Source organism: Gopherus flavomarginatus, chromosome 15, assembly GCF_025201925.1.
Source record: "Gopherus flavomarginatus isolate rGopFla2 chromosome 15, rGopFla2.mat.asm, whole genome shotgun sequence".
NCBI lineage: Eukaryota > Metazoa > Chordata > Testudines > Testudinidae > Gopherus > Gopherus flavomarginatus.
In genome coordinates, this window is record NC_066631.1 from 16,188,194 (window position 1) to 16,209,257 (window position 21,064).

Sequence of the window (21,064 nt, forward strand, 5' to 3'; positions counted from 1 at the left end):
TCCCAGAATGCAACGTGTTTACACCCGCACCCATCGAGGAAGTAAAGAAACTTCCGCTGCGGCCATTTTAGGAAAGGGCGGAAGGCGGAACTTCACAAGTGTCAACATAGTTTTTCTTTAAATAATTCATTTGCCCATTCACTCCCGAAACACTTATATTTTTATAGCCAATGGTTTGTTTATACCTTATATGGGGGGGGCTGGTGGAGCTGATTTGCCCATAACAAAAATGGCGCTGTACACGGCCGAACAAAATGGCGGTCCCAGGAGGCCTTCGTATGGATTGGTCCATCGCCCAGCTCAGTGATCACTCTAATCGCTATGTGGTTGGTGGAGGGCTGAGATGATCGCAAAGCTAGTCCAATCAGCACTGTAGAGATACAATGTAGTGGGAGTCTATTGGATGGTGGTCTGGAAGCTGAGACCAATGGGAAAGGACGCGATTTGGCGCCTGTTTTGACTGTGGCGGAGAACGGAGTAGTCGCCGCGCTGCAGCCATCCCACCACCGTTCTCGGCCCCCCGTAGCGCGGCGGTAGCGGCCCGGCTATGTTCCTCTCCGACTTCCGCAAGGAGTTCTACGAGGTGATTGTGGCGCAGGTGAGCGTTCTCCGGGCGGGGGGAGCGGGGCTGGAGGGGACGCGAAACTTGAGCGGGGCCTGCCTGCTAACGCCTCGCCCACGAAGCGGGAGGCCGCCTGGCTAGATTGTGGAGAAACCCGCGGCTCCCTGGTGCTCCAGCTTCGCGCCTTCCTCCTCACAGCGCTTTGCCACTGCGGGCCCCGGCGTCCCCGTAGGCCGGGCTGGATCCTCGCTCCGCACGGCCTAGACAGCGCGGGACTGTGTCACCCAGGGAGCGGCCACACGGAGCCGGGGGCAGAGCCCTGCTCCTGGGCTGAGCATTGCCCTGCTTTCAGCGTCATGGCCAAGTTGTGGTAAGCGCTGCCCCGCCCCCCTTCCTTCGTACTTGACCCCCCCCCCCACCAGGGAGAGCGCGCAGCCCAGCACCCTGCTCCTCTCCCCGCCCGCTGCTGGCTTCACACCGAACTCCACAGAGCAGGTAGGTTTGCTTTGAACGTCTGGCTCCGTAGCCCTCGGTGGGGTGGTGGAATAGGAGTCCCCAGCTAGGTACATCGCAGTTCAGAGTGTGCTTTGCTTTGTTGCTTGGGTTTCTTATAGTGCACCCGGAGCAGAGGCTCTGAAAGTGGCAGAATCAGCGACAAGGTGCTGGGATGTTTTGAGTTGGTGATATGGACATAGCGATCCCCGGAAGACAAGGAGCTGGAGCTGTTACCTGGGTCTAGCTAGTTGAGATACCCACCAGGTGGGGAGTATAAGATGGAACACAACCAGCTATATGAAAGTAAAAGCTACCAGTGCCTTGTGTCCAGTAGGATTTTACATTGAGTCAGCTGTCTTGATGTAAAAATGCATCTTTGTTTTCAGTGAAGACATAGGCCACAGTACAGGGTAAGCTTGATGTAAGCTGCCTTGCATCGACTTAGCTGTGGAAATGTCTTCGCTTAAATTTGGCTCCCAGCACCCACTGATAAGTGCTTCTCTATGCCGATATCATAGTACCACCTCCCTGAGTGTCAGGCATAGAGTCACAGTTGATGTAAGTAGATCAATACAGCGTCACTGCATTGCTTACATCGACAGTTATGACTTTCAGGAGCCATCCCATGGTGTCCCACACTGACAGCACAATCAATACAAACGCTCCTGGTAAGGATGTCCACCGCCGATACAAGAAGCCAAGTGTGCGCACACACAAGCAATTTTATAACTGCAGTGGCTGTATGCCAACCTAAGTTAGGTTCACATAATTTTGTAGTGTAGACATTTCCAAAGTCTGATTGCACTGAGAGATCTTCAGTGCTATAAAATGACACTAACTAGTTCATGTGCACTAAGCACTGTTGAGGGTTGTCCATTTTGTTGCAGAATATCATGTTGCATTAAATTAGGATTAGAAATTACTTATTTGAAAGATACACTTAGTTTGCAAAAAGTTTAAAGAATCATCTTGTAATAAAAATTAATTTACAATGGTCATAAGATTACCAGCGTCTGATAAATGCTTAACATAATTTCAGACTAGTGAATGCTGAAAATGTTGATATATTAATCTTTACATTTTGAGATACAGATTTTAAGATACAGAAAAACAGATTTATTGAACTTTGTCAAAGGGTCGATAAATCAGATGTCAAAGCTACTGTCTGTGATAAAACAAGGATTCCAACTAGAAACTGGCAAGCCTTTTCACAGTGGAGACCTTTTTCTTATGAGTTTAGAGCTACTGGTTAAATCTTTCTTGCAAAAACACGATGTTGCTAAACTTCTTTGAAAATCACTGTAGCTTTAGTTGCTACATACAGTAATTCTGTATTCCATCTCTGTTGGCCTTTATTTTGCAGTCAGCCTTCCATGATGATAAGGTTAATGTAGATGGGCTTCCAGCCTTTTTAGTATCAGTTTTTCAAACTGTGGTCAGGGTACGTCTAGATGATAAAGAGGTGAAAACATTACTGGGCAGCCTACGTTAGTTTTCCCACCAATGAAGCTGTGCTAGTGATTGTCCAACTTTGGAAGAACTTAAGAAAAAGTTCATTGTGGCCAACACTTAAAAGAACAGTGGTGATGTTTGAACTAAACCATGCTCACCTTGAATATTGTGTCAAGCCCTGTTTATGCTACAAATTTTCCCAAGTGATGACACTCTATTCAAGATCTTACTGAAAACTAGGATTGCTTACACCTATGTGTGGATTATATATACATTACTTTAACTATGGATAAAAACTGTTCTAGGATTGAATAGTTTTGAACTTTCAAAAATTATGCCCTTGCCACATAGGCCAGCATACCCATGTTTCCTGAAATGGTTAACAGGAAGAGATCCTGGACATGGATTCAGGCTATGACAAGATTTTAGCAGAGACAAGGCCTGTGTGATGTAACTTAAACCCTTTTCTGTTGCTCTGAAATGTAAAGGGACAGTGTTAGCTTGAAAATTTAAAAATTAGTTTTTAAAAAAAATAATTTTTCTGATAGAACCTACTTTAAGTGACTATTCTGGGAATTGGGGAAATTGGCTAAACACAAGAAAACTAAATGTTGTGGGAAATGTCTTCACTTCTCTAACTGGTCTTAAATGTTAATTGTAATTGAAGGAGCAATGTTTTCACATGGATAATGGGATTCTTCAAGTTGTTAGGGTTCCTTCAAAAACAATCCTGATTTAGTTCCCAATGCTGCAATGATCTCTGTCCAGACAGACCCCCATTGATTTATAATGGCTGTGTGCATGGATTTGCCTGCATAGAGCTCATTGCTAGATAAGCCTTTACTGAGCAACCCAATACTATCAAACAAGACAAGATGATGTTTGCACAGGTTTGTTTACTCTCTGCATTCTGTTGAGTGATTCTATGCTAACAGGCTAGATTAAGCAGAAATAAATCTGTCTTTGGAGACATTAATATGAAACGTACCATGTGAAACAATTATCAGATAAGGGACATCAGTGATAGATTCCTCTTTTAAAAATTACTCTTCACTTGTCTAGTTGAGTACCTTATATAGATAATGGTAATATGAGGCTCTCATCCTTACTTTATTTCTTTTGTATTGTTTGTTGCATTGAAAGATTTTAAATTTTGCTGGTGGAAAATGATGCTTTTGCAAATGACCTAGTATGCCTACATTTCTATACAATAGCAAGCCATACGCGCTAATTAATATATTAATACTGTCTTCAATTTTTTTCAGCGTGTTCTTCTTCTTGTTGCTTCAGATGTAGATGCATTATGTGCTTGTAAAATACTCCAAGTAAGTTTGTTAATTATAATTATGTACCACAACAGAAGGGAGGAGGGGCACATTTAAAAGATATATACAGCACTATGTAGAAAGAAAAGTGACAGAGAAATTTTTATAAAATTAGTTCATTTTCAAATGTAATTTTTTATTTTCCTAACTTTTTTACTAATAATTTTTTCCTAACATGATACTGAGACTTGATAATTCATGCCTAAATATTTCTATAGAAATGTAGTTTGGGATGCTTTTGATGTACCTCTAAAGAGCAGTAGGAGGACTTGGATGAGCCAGAGTTACAGTAGTTGCTGATGTTCTTCCTCATCTGTTAAAGCCTCTTTCTTTCTTTCTAGGCTTTGTTTCAATGTGATCACGTACAATATACACTAGTCCCAGTATCTGGGTGGCAAGAACTTGAAACTGCATTTCTTGAACATAAAAATCAGGTAAAAAAAACCATAGTGCATAGAGCATTCTATATGATTCTACTATATAGTTGTAATTTTTAAATACACGTTTTCCTCAGATCTAAGTTTTAGGCTGAGATTTAAGTGGTTGCCCAAATAACATTGGATAAAGTTAGATGTACGAGGGACAAATGCGTGGCAAGTTCCCACACCTTGTTCTGCTAATGTGCCATAATTCTGATTTAGCAAATACTTCTGCTATTTTAGATATGGATCAATTCTAAAGAGAACTGCCAAATGCATCCTAGTGTGGTGGTTTTATGAGGTGGGCCAAGACAACACGAGTAAACTAATTTCACTTTTGATCTATATAAACTAAATTTAAACCCATCTTCAACTATGAAAGGTTAGATTAACTCTCTTAGCAGTCTCTACACCCCAAACCCCAACACATTTTCTTTGTATGCAAAACTTGTTTGTTTTCCCTGAGGTGTTGTAGATTCGGAGTCTAATGGAAATTGGTACAAGAGAAAATGCTTTGGAGACAGAATAGTTTGCAAAGCTTGCTTTGTTTGGGGAGTTCATTAGTTTGGAAAACAAACTATCTGCTAAGTTAGGTACGATATATTGTTTTTCTTTCGCAGTTCCAATATTTTGTTCTTATAAACTGTGGTGCCAATGTTGACCTCCTGGAGATCCTGCAGCCTGAGGAAGATACATTTTTCTTTATCTGTGACACCCACAGGCCTATCAATGTAGTGAATGTTTACAATGAGACACAGGTAAATCAAGCTGTTCAACAGAATATGCAATATCCCGTACTGAGCTAGGTGATCTACCACTCTTCTATTCCTTTCAACATAGGTAACTTCCACAGTGCTAACAGGAAAGCAGAAAACAAATTATTACTAACTTGCAGTAGTAGTTTGTATGGTCAAAAGGGGGAAAATCTGCTTTCGCCCAATAAAAGGTGCCTGTGGTAGCTGTTACGAGTTTCACAGAGATGAATGTAAGTTCTATACCATTGAAGAGAACATGTTACTGTTAGGTTGACTTCTTTTAGATTGTAGAATTTATTATCTCAGTAACTAGTGACATCATATTAAATGAAGAATGCTGACATTTTGTTTATAGTCTAAAATTACTTGGTAATGTTCCTTAAAAGATGTGCTTTGTTTTTACATTGAAAGTCATTATAATTCCAGTTTGTTTTATAGTGCTACACTTACCTTGTGTTGATACAGAAGAATAAAAATATTTATCTTAAGTCATATGGATACAGTGCCATTGTTCTAGCCCATGTATATGGATTCTAACAGAGTGACATTTTGATGCTCTAGTATGAGTAGATCAAAGCAAGAGTGACTGGATTAGTCTGTTGTACTAAAAGGAACAAGTGATGTACATTTGTGAGTTGAACAATTATTTCAGTTGTTAAAATGAGCTATTTTATTTAAAATACACTTTTGTTGTTGTTAGATTAAGCTGTTGGTTAAGCAGGATGATGACCTTGAAATTCCTGCCTTTGATGATATCTTCAGAGATGAAGAGGAGGATGAAGATGACTCTGGGAATGAAAGTGATGGATCAGAGCCTTCAGGGAAGCGCAAACGATTTGAAGAGGTGTGTTTCTTACAGCTTTGTTGTGAAAAGGGAGAAAAATCCATATGCATATCCTGATGTAGTTCAGCAAATATGATAACACCATTTGGGCTTTAGGGGCAAATGAAGCCTAAACAAAAGTCAGTGCTGCATTAGAAGATCAAAAGACCTAGACGCAAGTTTAACGAATAAACCAAGTTGAAAGGATACTCTAGCATATCTCCAGACAAAAAACTTTAATGTGAAGTTCAGGTTGAAAGTATATATCAATTTAAGGATAAAAAACCTCATAGTTAAACAAAAAATTTAGAGTTAATGTTAAACTCTCAAGAATCTGAACGTTTGAATATATAGAAATTCATAGATTGGATAAACTATTCTTAATTTTGCCCTTGTACAATGCCCTGAGAAAAGTTTAAAAAACAAAACCTCAGACTACCTCATCCCTTAGTGTGGGAGGAGGTGGTTTGGCTTTTTAAAATCTTATAGTGAGCTCAAAACTCAACACACATGCTTTACTCTTAGTTGCACAATAGGTGTTCTGTCTTTGACCACCTTTTATGGCCAGGACACACACTCTTGATCAGACAATATATTGGGTAATGTGAAAAGGTGAAGGCTCTTGGCACCTTGAGGGATCGGTCCTGTAATTCTAAATGCCAGCCAGTTTTCAAAATATTATTTAAAACCTTCCAGCTTACAAAATTATAATATAAATAACACTACAGAAAGGTGCCATTTCTTTAATCTTGTTACTGTGGAAATGTTTTGAAAATATTTATCCTATTAGGTTTACTAAATGTTTATTTTGACAAAGCCTAAAAGTTGTGGGCCTAAACTGACTGGATTGGCACTTACCTTTTGAGCAATTCTGTTATTTGACCATCTTATGTTTTGACCATCTTATGTTTTGGTATCTAAACCTGTCTGCAGGATATTATGGAGAGAACAATGAAAAGAAGACAGAGGAGAGAGTGGGAGGCACGTAGGTAGGTGTTCGTACTCCTGATGTTTCTTATATCTTTTTTCTCTCCCCTTTTGATAGTAATCTTCACATTGAGACCACAAAAGTCTATTCTTTACTGCTAGACCTGCAATAATGCTGCAGTTCACATTTCATTCAGAAATTGGAAGGTAAAAATTGTGTAAGTCATATCTAGCAAGTAATCTTGCTGTTTTGTCATATAGTTGTAAGTTTATTATATTAATAATTTGTAAATTTGCATTGTATGTACCCTTTATGTCATCTATCATACGACCACATCCTGCCCTGATTTGCTCCCTGTGCAATCCTATGTTTCAATGGGATTGTATAGGTTGCTAATCAGGGAAAAATGTGGATGATATAATTTGATAAGATCGCTTTTAAAATAGAAGCTACATTGCAGTCTCATAAATTTCAGTGTTACTAAAGCATAACTCCTTTACCAAAAAAAATTTTGGTTTAGCCCCGAGTTTGATTTCATATTTGCAGTATACTAATTTTAAAACAGTGTAATTGCTGCTTTACTTTTTTACTTCCTTATATAAGGAACTTGAAGCAAATCTTGCTACTTAAGCAAATACTTTTTTCCCCCTTTTTAGACGAGAAATTCTCTTTGATTATGAGCAATATGAATACCATGGGACCTCGGTAAGTATGAAGTGTTGCTTGCTGTAAACGCTTAACTACCACAAAGAAAGTGTCCTCCTGCAATAGGAATACAATATCTCCAATATGTTATAGAAAATTCTTTGACTTATTTATACTGTATTAAGTTGTTGTTGCATTATGTTTCATTGGTTTACTGCAAGGTGTAACAAATAGCCTCTATGGTATATTCTCCTACCTATGTCTTTATTAATCAATTCTGAGTTCTGGGATTTCTGAAGTACCCTTTAGCATTCAGAGATGTAAACCAGAAACTCTGTGGCACAGCCATCAGTGCCACAACTTGCCAATAGTGGGTTTCCATGAATTCCCATCTTTGCACCTCTAATGAGTGTCACCTTACCACATAACAGTCTTAATGTTAAAATACAAAAATTGCATCCCAAAGTACTTCACAAATTATATGTACAGCAGTGAAGTGCAACCAAACTGATGCATAGCATGCCCTACAATAGAGAAGGAGAAATTTTGGCTGACAACAGGTCAAATCCCTAATAATAAGCTTTCTGTTGTATGGGATCTTTAATGTTTATAAAAAATACATACAGGGCCAGCTTTTTTTTTTTTTTTTTTTTTTAAGGTCTAATCTGATCTACCCACACATGCGTGGAACTCAGTTTATTTTTTAGAAAGAGAAATAAGAGTTGATATGACCTTGCTTGGTTTTATTCCTCTATTTTCAAGGAAAGTAGGTATTTCAAACCCAAAGTTTAGATTACTGAGCTGTTTCTTCTCAGAACTAGCATATTATCTATCAAATTATTTTAAATCTTGTTGTTAAATGCAATTTATATGTAAACAGAGAAGGATAATTGAGTCATAAAAGGCACTTTTGTCCTTCTTCCCAGTTTAGGGAGTAAGAGACTAGAATTCAGATTAGAACCTGTCTGTCCTGCAGAAGCTCTGCTACTAAGCTGGTGCATGAGAGATTTTTTCAAAAGTGTTCTGCTATTTTTTTTTCTCCTAATTGTGAAGTTTGATATGGCAATTCATCAGTCCTCTTTTCTCTTGTAGTCTGCCATGGTGATGTTTGACTTGGCATGGATAATGTCTAAAGACTTGAATGACATGTTGTGGTATGTAGTCCAGTTGTGGTTTCAACGTTCATTATTTATAGTAATAGTACCAGCTAATTCCATAGTAAAATCTACAAAAATCCTCAATAGTATTTGTATCCAATGTGTGTGCATGACTTTTTAATTTTATGTTGGAGAAAAATTATGTCTTAGGCTTGGGGAAAGGTACTTCCACTACAAACCGAGCTGTGGTATTTCAAAAATTTACTATGTGGGACCATTGAAATTATTTCTGTGGCTATGTATGTAAAGTATCTTGTCAAGGAAAAATACAACTACTTTCCCATGTGAACATGTTCTGTGATTTAATTTAGTTCAAAAGTGTTTGTATACCTGCTGCGCACAGTCCTCTTCTAAATGTTGTAGATGTCTGTTCTTTCATGTATTTATAGTCTTTTCCTACCTGACTTTTTTTTTCCCCTCCCCCCATTTTTTTTAGGTGGGCTATTGTTGGGCTTACGGACCAGTGGATTCAAGATAAAATCACACAGTAAGCAAGCTGTTCATCCATTTTTATTTAATAGCTAATATGCATCAGGGAATCTGCATGTTAATGTACTCAGCAACATGAGTCAGGCTATTGTATTAGTGAGTGAATGTGGTGTACGTATTATTCAAACAAATTGTACTTTTAATTGAAAAAAACATTCAAACAATAGAAAACATTTCTAATCAACTTTATTTTCTTCAAGATTATTCATTTTATAAAATGATCGCTGCTAATATTCCATAGAGAAGCAGTGCTTAACTGTGGCTAATTTAAATATGTCTGTTTTTACAGTAGCTTCATTAAAGAAAAATCCCAGTATAGTCTATAGTTTTGAAAATTATCTTACTTGTTTCACTTTTTAAAAGCTTGAAACATTTTTCTCTAATTCATCATTTTTTCCTATTTTTCAGACATAGATTTATCTCCCGATAGCCACTGAGTTTCTGTATCTTGCATTGTACAAAATTTTGATATGTATGATAGATTTCAGTTTGTGTATTCTGCTCTCCCTACACCTACTTGCATTCATCTCTATTTTGTGAGGTTGAGAGTAAATTTAATAACTACTTTCATTTTTGTATGTGTTTATATTGCAATAAATACACTTCTACCCTGATATAACACTACCCGATATAACATGAATTCGGATATAATGTGGTAAAGTAGCGCTCCAGGGGGGTGGTGCTGCGTGCTCCGGTGGATCAAAGCAAGTTCGATATAATGCAGTAAGATTTTTTTGGCTCCCAAGGACAACGTTATATCAGGGTAGAGGTGTACATTCGTTTTGATTTACTTTGTATACTACCAAGTTTTTTCGGGAGTGGAGCTGATCACTAAGCAGTGCCAATTTTTAAAAAAAACGTATCTTTTGTCTTTTCATAATAAGATTTCATTTTTGTGAAGCTAGCTAGCCAAGGTTTAAGTAATAGGAAAGAATTCTGTAGTCAACAATGCTACAAATACCAAGGGAAAGAAAAATTACTATTTTTTTTTTCCTTTAAAGAATGAAGTATGTGACTGATATTGGAACTTTACAACGTCATGTGTCCCGGCATAACCACCGCAATGAAGATGAAGAGAACTCCCTTTCTATTGATTGCATGAGAATAGCATTTGAGTATGAGTATCCTTATGTCTGATCTATAAATATTAAGGGTTAAAAACAACCGCCCTGATTTGACAGACTGAAGGCCTAATCTAGGAAAAGGAATTTCATTAAGGTTTCCTATGAGCTAGGAATTGAATTGGAAGAAACAGATACTTATTGCAGGTGAATCCCTGTTCCAATATTTGAGCATAACTCCAGCAACACAATCTAACCTTCCAGAACTATGGAACTGGAGTACAAATGCAAACCCTGGAAAAATAGAGCGGGGGAGGGAAATGACAGCTACACCAGTTAGTCCTCACTGTGATAATGTTCTTCTGCACATCTGGAAATTTTTATTCCAGTGAGGTGTAGTTAATGTAGATTTAAATAGTATGTGTGGGGAGAGAATAATAAACAATTAAGTTCATTACTAGTTTGTAAATATATAAATATATATGCTCTAAATCACTATTTTTCCCTAATTCCTGTTGATGTCCTCAGTCTGCGCCTGGCTCTTTATCAACATTGGTCCCTATTTGAAAGCCTCTGTAACACTTGTTATACTTCTGCCAGTCTCAAACTTTGGTCTGTACAAGGGCAGAAGAGGCTTCAGGAGTTTTTTGCTGACATGGGGTGAGTTATAAAGATTCATCGGGAAAAGGGAACACTACATTGTACTTTTCAATAAGGAAGCATATGAAAAATATTCAGGATATAACAGTAAAGATTAGAATTTTGAGGTGGGCGCTTATGTTAAGTATGGAAATGTTGTTATGGGCACAGGGTGGATTGCCCTTCCACTGCATTACTTCTGCTCTGCTGATACTACTGTACTCATTAGTTTTAAGATATGTGCTTTTATTGGACAGTAGATATATGAAGTGACTCTTGCACATCCACTAATCAGTGTTTCGGGTAGATGAATATGAAGAGCTGTTGAATGCATTCACTTATAGGGCAATCTCCTTTCCATTAGATGAAGACATGTTTAACTGCATGTTTAAAAAATGACTTTTTCTCATTTTGTAGTTTGCCTTTGAAGCAGGTGAAACAAAAGTTTAATTCCATGGACATTTCCTTAAAGGAGAACCTGCAGGAAATGATTGAAGAATCTGCCAGCAAATTTGGGTAAAATCCTATTTCTGTTAATTAAATTTCTGTTATATGAAGCTCAGCATCTCTCAGAATCAGGCTTTGAGAGACTTCCTGATGCTACCGCATCAGGTATAAACCCAGAACTTCTGACTCCTAGTGCTGTGCTCTAACTATTAACATGCAGTTTAGTAGTTTACTAGCAGTTTAAAGAGGATGTCACAACTTGTTTAAAAAGGCATAACAATAATGCTAGATAGGAATAAGACTACTCAGAAAAGTTTATGTGAGATTTACCCTTGTGCTTCTAATTTCAAACTTCTTAATGGATGGCAATAAATTTTAATATAATCTCATAGATTATAAGAAGTTTGTCATAACTTCTCTCCATTGATTTGGTCTGCTTTTACAGAATGAAAAACTTAAGAGTACAGACCTTCAGCATTCACTTTGGTTTTAAGAACAAGTTCTTAGCAAGTGACATTGTCTATGCAACAGCTTCTCTAATGGAGAATATAGAGAAAGATGAACCTGGAGCTGATAATTTTATCAAGGCTTTGGATAGTCTTTCCAGGTATTGTGCATATGTTTTCTCCCCTCTTACAATTTTTCTTAATCATTAGTTATGAAAACCATGTTAAGTTGATGAAAATGCTTCTCTCGGAAGATTCAAAGCAAATATCCTTATGATTAGTATTTAGAAATAACTCCATTTAACAAGAATTTTCTTTTTATGTGAAAATATTTCTCTTCTCTCTGTTCCACTATAGGAGTAACCTGGACAAACTGCATCAAGGGCTGGAACTAGCCAAAAAACAACTTCGTGCCACTCAGCAGACTGTAGCCAGCTGTATTTGCACCAATCTTGTAATCTCTCAGGGGCCTTTTCTTTATTGCTATCTAATGGAGGTCAGAATTATGTACTTGTTCCTCCTCATTTGACTTCTTGTACTGTAACTGTCGCCACTGGCATGTCAAGTAGATATGAAAGCTTGATCAGAAAGCTTGGAAGAGCTTAGCTTTCTATATTGCACTGATTTCGAATCAGCCTATATTGACACCTCTTCTCCTCTGACTTTTCCCCATTTTAAGAATCAGTCTTGTCATGGTACTATCTTGATATTCAAGTCAGCAAAGCGATCAATCCCTCTGGAGTTTTGCCTTGTAAAAATTAAGGCAAGGTTCTTTTGGGTTATTTTATATTCAAATGAAAAGCACTTTTTAAGTAGAAACAATTTTTTGTTAATGTTTCTAGAGCAGGGGTAGGCAACCTATGGCACGTGTGCCGAAGGCGGCACATGAGCTGATTTTCAGTGGCACTCACTGCCCAGGTCCTGGCCACCAGGCGGGGGGGCTCTGTATTTTAATTTAATTTTAAATGAAGCTTCTTAAACATTTTAAAAGCCTTATTTACTTTACATACAACAATAGTTTAGTTATATATTATAGACTTATAGAAAGAGACCTTCTAAAAACATTAAAATGTATTACCGGCACACGAAACCTTACATCAGAGTGAATAAATGAAGACTCGGCACACCACTTCTGAAAGGTTGCTGATCCCTGTTCTAGAGTGTCATGAGTTTTAGTTTTAGTTTTTTGTTTTTAAACTGCCATTCATCCTAAAGATGAGCTGAGGATGTTACTATCTCTTGTTTAGATATAATTGAGTTAACTTTTCTTTTCCCAGGGCACTCCAGATGTGAAACTGTTCTCCAAACCAGTGTCTCTGTGCCTGCTCAGTAAATATTTACTCAAGTCTTTTGTTTGCTCTGTAAGTAAATCAAAGGCTTACAACTGGCTAACTCTTGCTCTGAATTCATAGTTATAATTCTTCTGTGGATTATTTAAGAGAAGGATCACCAGATAAAGTATTAAAATATACAAGTTACTTTTTCAGCTAACTGAATGCACCAATGTACAGATGATGCAGTGTGAAAGATTCCAGTCTGCAGACCTATTTAACACTAGTGAGAGTTTTCATCTGAGATGCTGACATCCAACAATAGAGGGAAATCATAGTCATTACATTTAAAATTGTTATACCTTTTTTAACAAACTTACTGTGGCAGAGAAATTAGCTTAAGTTTGTAACACTGAAAACGCAGGATTAAGTTATCTAAACACCTGAAACATTTTAATTTATTTTTGTTAACATATATTTAAAATAGTAAACTTCTTTTCACAACAAACCAAATTGAATTTTAAGCAGTATTTACTAAAATGGTTATCTCTTAAACTATATAAAAGTAGTAATCAATTCAGATAAACACAGGGCTTAGTATTAGATTAACATATCACCCAGTTAGTGAACATTCTCCTACTGTACAAATAACATTATCGTGAGCAGTCTTCACTATGTTCATATGTTACTTCTCTTCTGAAAATTAGACTAAGATCCCTACCCTCCAATGAGTTCCACGTGGGCCTACTCCTCTATGGAGCTAGTTGCAGGATTGGAGCTTTAATCAAAGGCTTTTCCTAAGGGGTTGTCTTCCTAATTTCTTTAGATCCCTAGCTCTCAACCAAGGTGACTGTTATGCCCAGAGTTATCAGAGCAACAGGATGGCAATCTCAAAGTCAGCTGCCAAAGAATTATGTCTAGGGATTTATGCCACACCGAACACTTGATTTAGTGCAATAGATATTCCTACAAAATAGCCAAAATCCTTAAATTACTCACTGACTTTGAAGAGTTTAATTAAAGAGGGTAAGGTTGTCGAAGTGCTAACCTGATAAAAGTGGCAGTTTTATCTTTGATAAATACAGATCAGATAACTTTCCCAGGAGCTCTCTGCTACTGCAGACCTGTGGAAGGGTGAAGGAATACCACGCTAATGAGGAAGGGAATGTGTTTAGTGGAGTCAAACTTACTTTTCAAGCTTAGTGTCTCTTGTATTATTTTATAGAAAATTAACTTTGTGCAAAATTTTTCACTTATGCAGAGCACACATTTTACTTTGCATGGAGAACTGAAGGTTGATTGTATCATCTTTGAGCTCGTTGTCTGACCGAGGGACTTTCTGTCTTCCAGACAAAAAACAAGCGCTGTAAGCTGCTGCCACTGATAGTAGCAGCGCCGATGGATGTTGAACAGGGTACAGTGATCATGGTGGGAATTCCTCCAGAGACAGAAAGCTCCGACAAAAAGAAGTGAGTGTTTTTTGTTTAGTATCCTTTCTAAATGACATTGATAAGCTTAGCCTCTTTCCTGATATAAACCTATCTAAGATATATTTTAACACCAAATGTTTTGATCCTAATGTTAGTTTTAATGATCAATTGTACACATTTTAAGTATTTTGCTATGGGAATTTAGCTGTAACAGCGAAGTGCCTTTCACAGACCTGAGGAAGAGCTCTCTGTAGCTCAAAAACATGTCTCACCAACAGACGTTAATCCAATAAAAGATATTATCTCACTTACCTTGGCTCTTGCTATGGATATGAAATATAGGCACACATTTCCCCAATTTCTCTTCCTCCTTTTTTTTCTGATTGGTTTGTTCATTTGCCTTTTGAACAATAAATATCCTTTCAGTAATGTTTAAATATAATAATCCCAACTATCTGTATAAAGTGATGAGGTCTAAATTAGCTGTTAGCACTCAAGAAAGAGATCTTGGAGTCATTGTGGATAGTTCTCTGAAAACTCCACTCCACTCCATGTGCAGTGGCAGTCAAAAAAGTCAACGGAATGTTGGGAATCATTAAAAGGATAGATAAGACAGGAAATATCATGTTGCCTCTATATAAATCCATGGTACACCCACATCTTGAATACTGCGTGCAGATGTGGTCGCCCCATCTCAAAAAAGATTATAGTGAAATTGGAAAAGGTACAGAAAAGGGCAACAAAAATGATTAGGGGTATGGAGCAGCTTCCATATATGGAGAGATTAATAAGACTGGGACTTTTCAGCTTGGAAAAGAGACGACTAAGGGGGGATGTGAGAGATCCATAAAATCATGACTGATTTGGAGAAAGTCAAGTGGTGTTTACTCCTTCTCATAACACAAGAACTAGGGGTTGCCAAATGAAATTAATAGACAGCAGGTTTAAAACAAACAAAAAAGGAAGTACTTCTTCACACAACACAGAGTTAGCCTGTGGACCTCTTTGCCAGAAGGTGTTGTGAAGGCCAAGACTATAACAGGTTTTTAAAAGGAACTAGATAAATTCATGGAGGATAGGTCTATCAATGGCTATTAGCCAGGATGGACAGGGATGGTATTCCTAGCCTCTGTTTGCCAGAAGCTGAGAATGGGCAACAGGGGATAGATCACTTGATGATTACCTGTTCTGTTCATTCCCTCTGGGGCACCTGGCACTGGCCACTGTTGGAAGACAGGATAACTCGACTAGTTGGGCCTTTTATCTGACCCAGTATGGCCGTTCTTATGTTGTTATTATTTGTCACACTGCTAAAAAATAAAAGTAGTGGACGTTTTTTATGGCTATACTTTTTGTGTAGGTCCTGACATTTTTCAGTGTGCTTGCAAATTATATTCAGGCTGCTCAATCACTGGGCCATTTGCGGATCCTTTTTAAAAATTACTGTCATAGTCAATAGAATTAAATCCTGCTAAAGCTAAGGGTTTGCATGGGAGGAGTTGCTATATTCATATGGCAGGAGTTTTAATCTTGACTACTTTTGAGGTTTTCCCCTAATTTAAAATTTTAATCTGCTTCCTGGGAGACAAAGCAGGTGTTTGGCCACAGTGACTAATTGGAGCCCATGCACTCTGGACTGTTGTGACTGCATACTTGTAGGATATAATGTGCGTTGTCCAGGAAGGATAGGGTGGAAAGGGAAGGATGTTTTGTCTTTGTAACATTTGGAGTGTTAGAAAAATGAATAACCTACTGCTAATTAAAGAGGTGATATTCCTAATGTGTGGGTTTGGTTTTTTAAAGCTTTTTTGGGAGAGCATTTGAAAAAGCTGCAGAAAGCACAAATTCTAGGACTTTACATAACCACTTCGACATGTCTAGTAAGTAACTTTTTATCTTTTCACATCCACCTAACTGCATTTGACAGGCAAATCCTTTAGGGGTCAGTGTTTCTACTGTTTCAGACAGGAGACTCCCTAAAAGATCTCAGTCATTCTACAAAGTGGCAGTTCTTGTAATTTTAATATATACCTAGATGATGAGATGTGGTGTGCTTCACAAGCAGGCTGCAATATAACACAATCCAGATTTTAGTACCGTGGCACTTCTTGAATTGGCATTTTGGTGTACTGAAAGTATAAAGACTGCTAGCTGTAAGTGTGCAAACCTCTTAATTATTATTGAGAAAAGTTGAAATATATTTTGCCTGGAATGACAATTTTTACCTGAATTGACTTGGAGCTCTCAAATGTAACCATAAACAGTTATAGTTATGTGCTAGTTTATGATGTAGGCTTATCTGCATTAACATTTGTTTTGAAATACGTTTGGTATTTGAAAGAGACATCAGCACAAAAAGAGAGATTTCTCACCTCCTTTTTTTAGCCAACACAAAAAGGAGTAGTATTCTGGGAAGGTTTGTATGTGTTTTTGCAAAGAAGGCAAAATTTAAACTTTGAAAATTATGATGTGGGTATTTGCTCTGCATTGTCTGATGTAAACCTAGAATCTATCAAGCCCACAGAATTAAAAATAGAGACCATATTTAAAGGGTGAGAATCTGGAATTCTGAATTTGCTCAGATCTACTGTATTACCTAGACTTCAAAAAAACAAGAGAAATAATTTAATTAAAAATACTAGTATATAATCCCAGAGTCTGAGACTTGGTATATCTGCAGTTGTCTCCTGTACTAATAAATCTTTCTTTATTTTAGTAATTGAACTGAAAATGGAAGATCGGAGCAAATTTCTGGATGCACTTATTTCTCTCTTGTCCTAATGGTAAGTGTGCGTGAAAGGAGAATTAATTCTTGAATGTGGTTTATTGGTAGGATGTTTTCAGATGCTGCATCAAATTTTAGTGAAAGTATAAATTGTAGATAAGCTACAATTTCAAACAAAGCCAACTCATTTTGCTTTTGATTCTGGGGTCTATCTACCCAAAAAAAGATACTATAAGTTGAAACTTGCCATGGAATGCAGATGTCAGAAATAGTACTTAAAATTTATTTAGTTGTGTTTTTAAATTGTACAAGTCCAAATGAATGGATGATTTTAGTTTAGACCTGTTTTCTACTTACTATAGTCTAACCGCTTTTACACATGTATATGAAGTGCCTTAAAAACACACAATAGGTTGATGACCTATCAGTTAAATAATATGCCTTCTGAAAACATTAACAAATCTATTTTAATCCAGATGGAACACACAAGCTATATGCATGGTTTTTTGTATAGAGTAAGTTTTCCCTGAAAGACTAACTCAAGCTCTTCTCATCTATTAAATAGCATTTTATCTTTCATTAGTTTATTTTGTGGATTTTTTTGTTTTAAACTAAGAAAGTAAACATACTGTTTAAGTTTTGAAATACTAACAAGAAGCCAGGATATTCAAAATGAAGGTTAATACTCTGTCCTTGACTCATACTTTTAAAAATTCTCTTTAATCTCACAGCAGTTTTGAGTTCAAGACAGAATCCTGGCCCTAACAGTGCATTTCCTGGCTTTGAAAGTTTGTGATAACCATAACATTATTTAAACAATATTTGCATTTATGATGGCCTGCATCCATAATATTTAGGTTGTTGACTAGAACAAAGTTGGGGCAATTTAATACTTCACAGGTGGCCATTACAAAGGTGTTCTCTAGCGGTCTTGTTAATATACCAAAATAAGACAGGATATTTGTAAATAAACAACATATTCATTTCATATTTTTAAAATCAGCTAAGAAGTCTGCTGTGTAGTTCTTTCTGCACTAGCAATCTGTATTTCATTCCATTGTTGTTTTTGTTTCAGTTTAGATAGATAATGTCTATTTTAGTTTTCCGTTAAGGCTGGCCTATCCTATTAAACTTTCTGTCTCCTGAATCTAGCTTTCAAGAACTTAGTGTTACCCAGAATGGTTAAAGGTGTGACAGCTGGTATGGCTGGGGCAAACCTAAACCCTTGCTCTCCCTTGTAATCTTTTTTTTGGTAATACTTTCTCCCCATCCATACTGGCCTCTACTGGACAGTGCAACAGTGTTAGCCACAAAACAGTTAAAAATCAGTTGTTGAATTATTTTGAGGCAGGCCAGATTTAATAGTGAATTGTTGCCACCTCTACTTCTTGAATAGCCACAATTCCTCAGTATTCTGAACCCTTTTTATAAGAGTGTTTTGTGCAGCTTTTGTAGTGGTGTGAGCATAACCTTCTTGAGAGAAATTTTATTAGTGTGCTCAGTGGCTTTGGAATACACATTTAGAAGTATGTGGTTGATTGGATCTCTATAAGTGTTTAAAAGGGACCTTGGAAAACTTTAATACCAGGAATTGATCCTTATTTATACAACTGTGAGGTAACCAAGTATTATCTCCATTTTATAGATGTGGAAACTGAGGCATGAAGTTAAGACTTGCCCAAGGTGTTAGTGACAGGAAGAGTCATTCATTGTCCAGAAGGACTTCTAGGTTTTATTCACACATCTGTCAGCCTGCATATCCTTCAACAAGTACCAGAAGCACTAATCATTTCCTACTTGTTCAAAACTTTGGACCAGCAGGTTACCAGCTGCTGTTGGGATCTGTAAGGCAGAGTGACCAATTGCTGGCCTCCCAGACAGCTTTCCCTGCCCTGCTGCACTTTGCAGACAAGCAAAAAATATCACTGAAGTCTCAAATGTTGTCTTCATTCATGGTGTTGCAATTGTGATGCTCCATCTTGCTATCCTTCATGACATACTGCAACAGGCTTCGACTTAAATCTTCTTTCTCTCATAGGCAGACAGAAGGACGTCGCCCTTGGCACGTGGGTGCTGAGCACTCTCTTTGTAAAAACCCTAGCCTCCTGATCTAGGAACTAGTTGGACCCCACTGGTCCAGATTGTCAAATGAGTAGGAGCGGAAAGACTACCTGTAAACTGCATTTCTATGACCAAGCATTTGACAATCTGGAACTCTCCTATGCCTTTCTGTGTTGATACAGATAATAAGTTGAGGGTTTTCTAAAAATTCACATTCTACTGAACTGTTGTTTGTTGTTCAATTGACCTTTTTTCCTAAGTGCCTTTTTAAAAGCTAAGGAAGAATTCATCTGAATAAAATGTATATAGAGGGAGTTCAGTTTTGTGGGGAGAAAAAATCTTGCATCCAGGAATTGGTCTCTGCCTAGCATGTTTGAGTAGCAAAGGAAAACCTATTGGTCCAGGCTATTAAATGCTTTGTTGCAGAAACCTGATTTGCAGGTATCAGAAAAACTCCTTTTGAGTTTCTAGTATAAATCTCTCCAAAATCAACTCTTAATACATGTCACCAGGAGTAACTCTGTGTAGTTTTAATTTCTAAAAATCTCTGTTCTGTGAGGCATGGAATTAATATTGTAGGTCTCTTAAAATCGAAATACCGATCAACCACAAGTACTGAAAGTGAACCTGTACTAGCAGTATAGAACAATTGTTCTTTGACAGCATGCCTGTTAATAGCATCTCCCAAAGAGGTGATTCCTGTATCAACACCATGTCCTTAGCCAGTCACTTGGATTCTGCAGTGTCACTTTTAAAATGGCTTTTGGAGTGGCACTTTCAGTGGGTGTGCTATTATTATGCATGGACTATAGTATTTTAGATATGGACAAGTTAGATCAAACCCATCCCCCTGTCAGAGGAGGATAGGGTTCCTCAAATAGGGAAGGTTTCAGTTCTCATATAGAACTGATGTTGCACTTGATCTTAGTCACACAAAATGGTTGTCAAACCAACTGAACTCCCCTTTTTCAGCCCTCAACAGTGTATTATTGTTACTTTAATTTCTAAGCAGCGAATGAATTGTGTAGATATGATCAGTGTCTCATGATGTCCCATATATTCAGATCATCTGATACAGTCCTGAATAAAACTCCAAACTCTTGTATTACACAAAGTACCACTTTATTAGATGTATTCTGTGTTTCCGTGTTGTGTTTAGATTATTGTACATTTTAAGAAAGGGTGAGGTTTTTTCCGCCTTTTTCAGTGTCTGCCTGGATTCCTTACACATGTGATTTTTATTTCTTTGTGTATTATATTGACTGTGTAAATGTTTCATTACCTGGATTTTACCATATGTTGTGTAGATTTTGTGTAGATTAATTTTTAACTAATGGGATTTTAAATGTAGCCAATGCAAAATGTAGCCAATGCAAAATTTTTATTGTATATTTCTACTCAAATAAAATAACTCTTGTTGTTTTATTAAATAGTCTTGTTTGGTCAATATGATCCATGTGCCAAATTGTAAAAGCCATAGCACTTGATTGCATAACATCAAATGAACTTTTTTTTCTCTCGCATATTTAATAGGTTACACTGTACCATGAGAATAGTCAAAAAGAACAGGCGTACTTGTGGCACCGTAGAGACCAACAAATTTATTTGGGCATATACTTTTGTGGGCTACAGCCCACGTCATCAGATGCATTGAATGGAACATATAGTGAGGAGATATGGAAGACACACACACACACACACACACACACACACACACACACACACACACACACACACACACACACACACACACACACACACACACCCAGCCACCATGAAAACATGCTACTCTGAAACATGAGTATAGTGTTTCCCTTTTCCTTACCTTCCGCCACCCCATCCCAGCATACTTCAGGTGATGCCTCTGATGCAATGCCTAACAGTATACTGTCACTTCATTAACCAGCTAATTTTCACAGCACCTCTGAAGTAGA

The 21,064-nt window shown here is 37.4% G+C and overlaps 1 protein-coding gene across 4 annotated transcripts; it reads left to right on the forward strand.

Moving 5' to 3' along the window:
- The first annotated feature begins 134 nt into the window (after window positions 1-134).
- CDC45 (cell division cycle 45) lies at window positions 135-20,544 on the forward strand. Of its 4 annotated transcripts, none has more exons than XM_050923420.1 (19): window positions 135-598; window positions 3,775-3,834; window positions 4,176-4,268; window positions 4,874-5,011; window positions 5,709-5,852; window positions 6,765-6,820; window positions 7,416-7,464; window positions 8,497-8,558; window positions 8,998-9,048; window positions 10,052-10,171; window positions 10,640-10,771; window positions 11,168-11,266; window positions 11,643-11,804; window positions 12,001-12,139; window positions 12,921-13,004; window positions 14,265-14,383; window positions 16,148-16,224; window positions 17,061-17,127; window positions 18,891-20,544. In XM_050923420.1, the coding sequence occupies exons 1-18, from the start codon at window positions 548-550 to the stop codon at window positions 17,123-17,125; spliced, it is 1,701 nt and encodes a 566-aa protein (XP_050779377.1). In that variant the 5' UTR covers window positions 135-547; the 3' UTR covers window positions 17,126-17,127; window positions 18,891-20,544. The 4 variants fall into 4 exon arrangements, with proteins under 4 accessions (XP_050779377.1, XP_050779379.1, XP_050779376.1 ...); XM_050923422.1 differs by having other exon boundaries at window positions 136-583; window positions 19,108-20,544; XM_050923419.1 differs by having other exon boundaries at window positions 137-598; window positions 19,108-20,544.
- Window positions 20,545-21,064: the final 520 nt, after the last annotated feature.

Excerpts from the sequence above, each read along its gene's own strand:
- CDC45 (XM_050923420.1), top strand. The coding sequence starts at position 548 with ATGTTCCTCTCCGACTTCCGCAAGGAGTTCTACGAGGTGATTGTGGCG. Across the intron at positions 599-3,774 it reads ACGAGGTGATTGTGGCGCAG|CGTGTTCTTCTTCTTGTTGC; the intron begins GTGAGCGTTCTC and ends AATTTTTTTCAG. Across the intron at positions 11,267-11,642 it reads GAATCTGCCAGCAAATTTGG|AATGAAAAACTTAAGAGTAC; the intron begins GTAAAATCCTAT and ends CTGCTTTTACAG.